General features: G+C 47.2%; 1 protein-coding gene across 1 annotated transcript in view; it reads left to right on the top strand.

The window, feature by feature from the left end:
- Cdh23 (cadherin related 23) overlaps positions 1-10,651 on the top strand; it is a 317,335-nt gene that overhangs the window by 279,278 nt on the left and 27,406 nt on the right. The window contains exons 37-39 of the mRNA XM_051186787.1: positions 6,657-6,878; positions 7,176-7,295; positions 8,131-8,311. Of these exons, the coding sequence (XP_051042744.1) occupies positions 6,657-6,878; positions 7,176-7,295; positions 8,131-8,311 (523 nt within the window). The remainder of the gene's footprint in view (positions 1-6,656; positions 6,879-7,175; positions 7,296-8,130; positions 8,312-10,651) is intronic.

Genomic DNA, 10,651 nt, shown 5'->3' with positions numbered 1-10,651 from the left:
CACAGGATGACCTGGAATTTGTGATCACAGCCTTTCAAGTACCTGAGACTGTAGGGCTGCCCAACAATGCCCAGCCTCCCACTGTGATTGAGTCCCTTAGATGGGACAGGCATGAAGACTGTTTACTGCCACCTGAGTGACAGCTCTGAATAGTGGTAGATGTGGCCAACATGGGGTGACTATGGTGAGTGCCAAGGAGAGTGTTGAACTCCTAGTGGGCCCTGGCTGAAGGATAGAGGACAGGCTAAGCACAGTGCCAAGGGATCAGGGTGATGGGACAGACTGGTAGCCATGAATTGTGGGTGCTATGGATGGCCTGTCCCAGGGTAATGGGTACTTCCACTTGGGCTACTGGGTAAGGAAGGCTACCTCAGAGGAAGGATAATGTGTCCTGGTATTATTAGGTTACTTTAAGCAGACTCAGTGTACCCAAAGCTAGTAAAAGCCCTGGTGTAGGAACCCCAGAAGCTGCTAAAATGCAAGCCCTGATGTGAACTTGACCTTGGGACCCCATATGGTGAGACAGCTCTGGGTCTTTCTTGGTAGTAGTGCAAATGTCCTCTTTTGCCATAGGACAACCAAAACAACAGAGATGAGGTAGATACTAGGCCCTCTTCCCACCTCAGCCATCCTCTGCAGAGGTGAGAGGGGCCTCCAGGAAAGAGCAGAGCACCTCCTCAACTCTCCCCCTACCTTCCCCTGATATACACCCTAGCACTGAACATCTTAGGGTTGCATCACAGGAAGACACAGGCATTGCCCAAGTTGTGGGCCTGGCCCAGCAACTTCAAACTCTTCAGGGCAGGACATGGAGGTGTGACTTCCTCCTCAGCTCAGAAGCCAAAGAAATCAGACCACTGGGGCCACAGAGGGAGCAGCTCTATTCAAGCCCTCCACCCTCTAGTTGTAGCAGCCCGAGAGTCTTGGAGGGGTGTCTGGGACAGTGGCCCAGATGAGGCTGCACTCCAGCCCTCCCTCACAGCTAGCTCTTGTCCATTGGTGATGGCTGTGGGCCTGGGGTCATAGGGCTCAAGCTGAGTTTCTAGGGTGGAAGGTGAATGTTCATAGCTGTAATCAGGACCATGCAGAACACAAGGGACACAAGTTGGCCTTCCTTGACCAACATCGTGGTGTCACATAGCACAATGCATTATGGAGAAAGATGTAAAACCTGTGTGGACCGCAACGGGCATAGGAGAGATTGTGAAGGTATATCCTGCCTGGAAGGGACACTGAGGCTGTTCCTGTGTCCAGTCTGTTCCAGACTCAGTGTGAGCCCTTTTCCATGCCAATGAGAAATGTTAGCACAATGGTTTCTCCTCCTTGCATGCTTACTGTCATTTTACACATATTTATTCATTTATTTGTTTACTGTGTATGCATATTTATGTGTATGTAGGTTCTTATATGCCACACCATGAACATGGAGGTCAGAGGACAGCTGGCAGAAGCTGGTTTTCTCTTGACACCATGAAAGTCCTGGGTATTGAACTCAGGCCATAGGTTTGATGACAAGTGTCTTTACCTGTTGAACCATCTCAATGCTCCCTAATCCTTAGTACATTACTACAGATTTTTAGGTACTCTACGGTAGTGCATGCCTAACCATGGGGTTCAGTCCACATGACTGCTCACAACAGGAAAGAACCCCAGAATATCTGAACTAGAAGGAATATGAGAGGTCAAAGCAGGTCTGTTATTAACAGGCAAAAAATGTCCAGAGGGGAGATGCCACTTATTTGATGTCACACAGCTCCTTCTCAAGGCTATTGGCCCTGCCCGCTTTGGAAACAATCTTCAAAGCTCCTGTCTCTAAGACCCAGAGCTAAGATCCTAAGAGTCATAACCTCCTCAGGGGCAGTGACACCCTTCTTGGGTCCAGAGATCCTTTCCATCTCTCTACCACTGTACAGGTAACTCCAGGGCCAGATAGCACTGAAAAAAGTTTGCAGCCATGTTGTGTAGATTGCACTTTTCATACCACCTGTTTTCCATTTGTGCTCAGCAATGGCCTGCTCACATCCTCTCATCCAGCTATGTCTACAGTTCTTCTGTCCTCAGTATTTTGCAGGAGCCCCTAATGATTGTTATTTGTCGCTTTTGTATAGCTGAGATCAAAATACCCAAGGAAGGGCTGGGCAGATGGCCCAGGTAGTAAAGTGGTTGCCATACAAGAATGAGGACCCTAATGAGTGCCCATAAGAAGTGGGATGTGGTGGCCTGTACCTGTAATTGCTGTAGAATATTTTAACTAGGCAAAGATGTTACATTTGTTTATGCTGTGGAATGTTACTTTAACTATATAAAGGTGTGTTACTTTTGTTTATGCTGCATTTGTTTAATAATGTAAGGATGTGTATTTAATTAATGTAAAGATATGTTGCATCTGTTTCACCTTGCCTGCCTGCCTGGTCTAATAAAGAGCTGAGTGGCTAATAGCTAGGCAGGAGAAAGGATAGGTGGGGCTGGTAGGAAAAGAGAATAAATAGGAGACACTTAGGCTCAAGGGGAAAAAAAAAGGAGAGAAGAAGAAAGGAGGAGAGAATGAGGGAAATGCCTGGGGCCAGAAATCAGGCAGCTATCAGCCAGCCAGACATAGAGACAGCAATAAAGTAAGAAAAGATAAAAAGCCCCAAAGCAAAAGTAGATAAAGAGAAACAGGGCAAGTTACAAGATCTAGCTAGAAAAGAGCTAAGCTAAGGCTGAGCATTCAAAGCTAATAAAAAATCTCTATGTCATGATTTGGGAGCTGGTTGGTGGCCCAAAAGAAAAAGCCTGGTACATATAATCCCAGCACTGAGGACAAGAGGAGCCTTGGGGCCCTTTGGCTTAATTGATGAGCTTCAGGTTTAATGAGAGACTATGCCTCAAAATAAGGTAGAGGGGTTTGAGCAATGGCTCAATGGTTAAGAGCCCCAGGCATCTATATTTTCAATATCTAAATGCACAAGAAGTAAAGACTGAAAGGTATCTGCTTTGTATTGTTCAAATAACTTATAAATCCATTCTACTTAAGATAATTTGTTGCTGATTATGTATTCCAAGTAAGACTCAAATCACTGCAGATGGTGGTGGTGCATGTCTTTAACCCCAGCACATGGGAGGCAGAAGCAGGAGGACTCTGAGTTCAAGGCCAACTTGATCTATAGAATGAGTTTCAGGATAGCCAGGGCCACACAGAGAAATCCTGTCTTGGAAAACTAACTAACTAAATAAATAAATACTTAGTTGTAGTGCTAAAAAATAATTAAGATGGAGAATTATTGAAGACCTTTCCCCCCACATACAACTTGAACATGCATATGCATGCATGTGTATGCACACGTGTGCATGTGTGCCCACACACACACACACACACACACACCACCTGAGAGAACAACTGAAGGGAGAAATGGTGTACTCTGGCTATTTTAAAGGCTCCTATCCATGGTTGCTTTGTCCCATTTACTCAAGTACACCAAGTAACACCATAGTGATAGGAATATGCAGTGGAGATTCCTCACCTCATAGTGAACAGGAAACAGGTATAATCATCAAGGGCACACCTCCTAGTAACCCACTTTTTTCCAGTTTTTATCACCTTCAAAAATGCATGGTCAGCTAAGGACCAAGCATTCAACATATGAACCTGGGGGGACATTTCCTATTCAAACCAGAGACAGTGGTTTGCTTCAGCCAAGGTCCCTACAGGAGTAGTGGTCCATGCAGAAAAGGCTTGACCCAAAGGTTTAATAGAAGGACTCTGTAAAGGGGACTGGCCAAGCACATAGAGACCAGAAGCCACAAGAATCCATCAACAGCATGAGCTATGGGGAAGAGGGATGTGTTAGGGACACTCCTTGTTGCCTGGTAAGAGCAACTGGAGGAATGAAATGTTTATTTGATACCATCCCAGGGTATAGTCCACTATGACAGGGAAGTCATGACAGTAGGGGATTAAGGCATCCACAGTCTGGAAGCAAAGTGAGATGGATGATGGTGCTCATTTTCCTTTCTCTTTATTCGTCAGTCTAGGACCCCAGCTCATGGAATGGCGCTGCCCTCAGTTAGGATGGACCCTTCTATCTCAATCCAGTATAGAAACTCATAGACACACCCAGAAGTCTGTCTCCTAGGTGATTCTAGGGTCTTTCAAGTTGATGATTATGCCGATTAGTTTCCTGTCAACCTAACACAAGCTAGAGTCATCTGGGAAGAGGGCACCTTGGTTGAGAGATTGCCTTTGTCAGACTGACTGTAGACAAGTCTGTGGAGGCAACTGCATTGTTAACTATTGATATGGGAGAACCCAGCCTATTGTGGGGGGGGTTGTACTACCCTGAGCAGGTGGGCCTGGACTATATAAGAAAGTAAACTGATCAAGCCAGTAAGCAATGTTCCTCCCTGGGTACATTGCTTAGAGAACCCTCAGAAGGAGTGGCCAAATGTGCCTATATCGTGTTAAGGGATGAAAACGGGTCTTGCTCTGGAAGAAGTTTAAATTCACTTCTCTCTGTCTGTAGTTGTGGTTGTTGGACTGTCTGGTGTGCATCTAATCAGTCCCTGTTACCTATCTGTTGTAGCTGTGTGTCTTGTTGCCTGTGACTGCCTGGTGTGTGTGTGTGTGTGTGTGTGTGTGTGTGTGTGTGTGTGAGAGAGAGAGAGAGAGAGAGATAGAGAGAGAGAGAGATGTCTTTGTGTCTCTCCCTAACAAAACAAAGGGTTTTGCTCTGTATTTATTTATTCATTTATTTATTTTGGTTTTTCAAGACACGGTTTCTCTGTATTGCTTTGGAGCCTGTCCTGAAACTTGCTCTGTAGACCAGGCTGGCCTCAAACTCACAGAGATCCAACTGCCTCTGCCTCTGCTGTGATTAAAGGTATATGCCACCAGCACCCAGCCTTGCTCTGTGTTTATTGGAGAGCACAGAAAGCACGGTGTGTGAAAATGAGAAAGTCTTTACAGAGATCTTTAACAGAGCTTTAGGAGGGAAAAGGTTACTTCAGAGACTCAAATCAGCACTCAAAAAACAAACAAACAAAACAAAACAAAAACAAAAACAAACACGTAGGTATTATCAACCTATATCCACATGTGGCTTCCAACATTTATGAGATATTTGTTATTTAAAGTTGCTTTTAATCTGTTGACTGTTTTCAGCAGAAGATTGCCACAACACACACATACACACATGCATTGTTCTGGGTCAGAGGCATGGAAGATTACAAAACTTACGAGTAAAGCTATACATTAGCTTAGCTTGTGAAAAATGGTTGCATGTGGGCAATCTGAGGCATAGTAAGACTGGTTATGTTGTTCTCTTAAAGGCAGGTTAAACTTAAAGAACCTGCACAATAGGACAGCAGGCTAACTACATATGTCTTAAATGTTCTCAAGGCCTGCTATTAACTTGGCTACAAGGTCCAACAAAGTTTCAGTCTCTTCAAAATGAAGAGGTATTTTCAGAAAAATCTATTATCACACTTGAGTTCCTTCCCTGACTTCCCTCAATGATTATGATGGGGAAATATAAACCAAATAAACCCTTTCCTCCCCAAGTTGCTCAATAATAGTGACAGAAATGCAGCTAAAGCAAAGATCAATATTAGCTATCACAAAGGAGGAGACATTATCAGATGCCAGATAGAGCTAGGAGGGTTCCCAGCAGGAGACACACAGCAGGGACAGAACTGCAGTGAGGACTGGGGGGTAAGCAAAGCCTGCCCACCTCTTCTTCATCCCTACTCCCTCTTTCTCCCAGGAGTTCCCACTGGCCAATTCTGGAAGCCAGACAGCAAGGGGTCCCAGAGAGGGTGGCCAGAGGAGCAATCTCTCAAGAGGAAGGTAGAGAAGAGGGATGAATCAAAGAACATGGAGCAGCACACAGGGAGTCTGTCTGCATTGAATAGAAGACCTCACGTTCTTGCCTCTTGTAATCTTGTCAGGAAGATTACAAACAATGCTCTAAATTGGAGAGGCTACTGAAGTTTGTCCCTTATGTCTGGAGGGTTTGTGGGGGCCAATTTCTTTGAAACAAGAGTATTGCTATGTAACCATGATTGACCTCAGTGTTACTGTGTGGGCTAGGCTGGCCTTGAACTTGTAACAGTCCTCTTGCCTTTGTTTCCCAAGTGCTGGAATTATAGGTGTATGCCACCATGTCTAGTTCTATAGGCCAGTTTTATTCACCAGGTCTGTAAGGTGTATGGTTTTTCCTCCTGCCGCTGGTCTTGTCCCGCCGCTGCGCCAGCCCCAATTAACACACTGAGACTCTGTATTTGATATAATTCTGTTGGCCAGTTACTAGTTTCTTATCGGCTAGCTCTGTCTTAATTATTAACCCATTTCTATGTATTTTCACATGGTTTCCAACTGTGTTGACAAGAATTTCAAGCTTGCATCTGGCCTCAGCGGTGCTATGATTGATTGGTGCTATCTGCCACTAGCATAGACATAGAAATGGTGACTGGCCCTAATCAGTTTGGTTTTTCCAGAGCTTTGCATTTTGTCCTACTAGCCTATGACTTCCTCCCTGACCCACTCTCTCCGCTTTTCTTCCCTATATTGGATCCTATAATGGATCACACTGGGTGAGTTTAACCCTGACAAAGCCATTTGGATCTACCTTGATCCCTCTAGCCTCCTGATCAACACCTAATCATTCTCTTATCTCTAGGCCACCACCCATGTGTACGTGACTATCGTGGACGAGAATGATAACGCTCCTGTGTTCCAGCAGCCACATTATGAAGTGGTGCTGGATGAGGGCCCGGATACAGTCAATGCCAGCCTTATCACCATCCAGGCACTGGACCTGGATGAGGGGCCGAATGGCACAGTCACCTATGCCATTGTAGCAGGCAACATCATCAATACCTTCCGAATCAACAGGCACACGGTCAGCATCTGGAAGGGGCAGAGTCACTCCAGGGCTTGGTGGGAAACTTGGTGATGTCATAGGGCATAGAGTCTAGAAGGAAATTGGAGAGTCCAGTGATAGAGGGGTGAGGGGGTGGAAAGCTTTAGTGGATAGGACCTATCTGCCTTCAGTAGTGCTGTGATTGATTAGTGCTACCTGTCATAGGCACAGACACAGAAATTGTGGTTAGGATGTCAGGGTCTATTTGGTGTAATCATAGAGTGACCTAGGACCATCACTAATCATCCTCTTGCCTTGTACTTCCTGTGTCCCCAGGGTGTCATTACTGCTGCCAAGGAGTTAGACTATGAGATCAGTCATGGCCGCTATACCCTGGTTGTCACTGCCACCGACCAGTGTCCCATCTTGTCCTACCGCCTCACCTCTACTACGACGGTATGTAGGTGGGATACATCCCCAATGTAGAGGTGAGGGAGAACAAAGAGGACCCCGAGGCTCTATGGTGGAAGGGAAAGAAGAAGAAATGCCTGTTGGGAGGAAATGCCTAAATACAGGGGCTCTCGTCCCACTCAGCAGCCTGTCAAGACTTACTGTGTTACTGTGAGATAGTCACTGAACTCTGTGACTGTGTCTAGCAGATGAGTGAAAATACCTGCATGCCCCTCCCCCAATTATGGGAAAAGCATGCCCTCTGGCCAAACAGTGACTCAGATCCATGTTCTTTCGCTTCCTGGCTATGTGAACCTGGACAAATCATTTAACCTCCCTGAGCTTCTGTTTCCTCATGAATGAAAGCCATGTTTCAGGATATAGGAGGAGCAAATGGGACCACATGAAATGCCCAGAGTATAGGGATGAGTAGGCCATGGTGGTAGTGTTTATCAGTTATGTCCATAAAGACACATAGGAAGTAGCCATGGAGAATTACAAGTTCAAGACTAGCTCGGGCTATGTAGAAAGACTCTGCATCAAAAAACAAAACAAAACAGGGCTGGGGTGAAGATCAGTGGGTCAGTGGTAGAATACTTGCCTATCATGTGCAAGGTCATGAGTTCAATTCCTAGAAACACACACTCACGTGCACACTTGTACAGAAAGGTGTGTAGTAAGGGAACTTGGACCAGAACTCACACACATGCATAGCTTAGATGGCCTTCCACCCTGTGACACTATACAGTATTCGCCATAGCCCATGGTTATCAGCACCAGACATTGCAGTTGCTGAGGTTCCCCAGCCTCTGGGGCCAATCTAAGCTGTTTACTGTCCCAGGTGCTCGTGAATGTGAATGACATCAATGACAATATACCCACCTTCCCTCGAGACTATGAAGGACCATTTGATGTCACCGAGGGTCAGCCAGGACCCAGAGTGTGGACATTCCTGGCCTATGACCGGGACTCGGGTCCTAATGGGCAGGTGGAGTACAGCGTTGTGGATGGAGACCCGCTGGGTGAGTGAAGTCTGCACTGGGCAGTGGCAGGCATGACCTCTCTTCATGTGCTCAGGACTGGCGTGAGGGAGGCCAGTACATAGTCTCCTGACTGTGGGACCTCCTCCTTTCTGGCCTTTAGTCACATGCACAGGGGTATGGGGAGAATGCCATGGTGTCTGGGACGTGGCCTTGAGAGTCATAGTCTCCCTAGGTATAGGTAGGAAACACCCAGATGGAGGAAAGTAAGTCTCTTAACCACATACACCTCAGGACCCAGAGTACACATGTGGGGAGCACTGGGCTCCTTTAAATACCTCAGTGCCACCCAACCAAAGCACACAGAGCTGGACATGGTGATCCATGCTTTTCATTCCAGTACTCAAGGAGATAGAGGCAGGTGGGTCTCTGTAAGTTCAAGGCCAGCCAAGGTTACTCAGAGAGAAGCTGTCTTTTTTTTAAAAAATCATAAAAAAAAAAAACCACAAAAGAGTGATAGACTCAAGTGGACAGGTGGGGAATAGACATTCAGAGAGGACAGCCAGCCTTCAGCCCAAGCCTGCCTGGTAGAATGATGGAATCATAAAACGCCCTGTGTCTGGTGTGAACTGGAGCAAGAGGAGGAGGAGAAAGAGACTATGCTATCAGGAGGACTTGGTATTTCCTTAGTGAGGGGGACAGCATGGTGCTTTGAGCAAGGGAGGACATGACTTGACTCAGGCTTTCTCTCCCTCCTCCTCCCTCCCCTTCCCTCCCACTTCCCTTCCTCACTCCCCCAGGATTCATCTTGGAAACTGAAAAGTAGATACAGACTCCAGTTCAAACTTGTTCTCCCACAACAGATGAAGGGACACACCCAGGCCACTCAACACAAAGGTCACTGCAGCCTGAGCTCACAGGGCGTGCTCCTACCCCCAGCCACTTACCCAGTCTCTAGCTCTAGTATTCACGCTGGGTGCTCATATGACCTCCCCTCTTTCATCCCTCCATCATGCCCCAAGCACAGGAACCAGGGTGAACTCTGTAAAGCCTTTTCAAGTCATGTCCCTCCCATGCTCAACACCCCCAGTGTGTCTGCTCAGGTGCCAGGTCCTTTTAATGGCCCTCAAAGCCATACAAAAATCACCTCTTCCCCCTCACTCTCTTACTCAGATTCCCACTAGACACAGTCTTTTGCAATTTCTTGAGCCTGTCAGGGATGCTCAGACCTCAGGACCTCTGCACTTGCAATTCCCAGCAACTCTAGTGGAAAAGATTAGCCAAGGAAACATGCCATCCATATCTGAGCTTTGACCACCAACCCTTCCTCCTCCTCTGGACCTGGCAGCTACCCCTTCTGGCCAAGCCATCCTGGGAACCCTTGCCCACCTCCCTGTCTCCTTTTCAAGATCTCAGTCCCCTAGAGAGCACCTGGGCTCCCTTTCAGGATCCCCCTCCTATATTAAGAGTTGTTTCATTGCCAGCTCAACCCAAGAGGACTCCTGACCACGAGCCCATTTTCTAGATGGAACAATCAAGGCAAGGTTTGGGAAGAATCAGGGAAGAATCAGGCTGTAGCCCAGACACAACTGGGCAGAAGGTTGTGGCCTCCTGTCTCTAGGGGTTGTGGGTGGGATTAGGAGTTCTGGCCAGGGCAAGTCGCTGAGGAGACTAATATGTAACTGGAGGAGTCTAGCTAGAGTTCCACTACTGCTCCAGGTCTGCTCCTCCAAGCCTTACAGGGTGATCAGGTCTCTCCTGCCTTTGTTGGTGTGGAGGCAAAGGCATTTGCTAGCACGTGGCATGGTGTCAACAGGGCTGGGAAACCCCAAGAAAGGGAATCCCCGTGCTTTGAAGGCCTTGGAACCTAGGGCACAGGAAATCCTGCTTGCACAGCTTCCTTGGCCTTATGGAGCCTAGGAGGAGAAGAGCTGGTGGGAAATCCCAGCTGTAGGTGGGCATGGGGGCTGCTGTAGCAGAAGTTCAGGACTGGTGTTGGTGCCCTAGGTTGTGAAAGAGAGACAACAAAAGTCACTGGAATGCTTAGGCGCCATCTTTGCCGAGCTGTGTGCTGCACTGTGGAGTGGTGGTCCATACCTGTATTCTAGCACTTAGACAGCTGAGGCAGGGGCATTGCCACCAATCCCAAGCCAACCTGGGATGTAACATGAGACCCTGTTTCAAGGAAAAAGGAAAAGGAAAGGGAATGACTTTTGTCCCAGCTCAGGTCCTGAAAGATCGAGTGACATATTCCTCACGCTCTTGCAGATGGCCAGAGCCCCAGCCCCTTCTCCGTTCCTCCTCCAGTTCTCCTCTCTCTCTCTCTCTCTCTCTCTCTCTCTCTCTCTCTCTCTCTCTCTCTCTCTCTCTCTCTCTCTCTCT

The sequence above is a fragment of the Phodopus roborovskii genome, unplaced genomic scaffold (assembly GCF_943737965.1).
Source record: "Phodopus roborovskii unplaced genomic scaffold, PHOROB, whole genome shotgun sequence".
NCBI lineage: Eukaryota > Metazoa > Chordata > Mammalia > Rodentia > Cricetidae > Phodopus > Phodopus roborovskii.
Note: the sequence above shows the minus strand (reverse complement) of the source record. Positions and strands in the feature narration are given on the sequence as shown.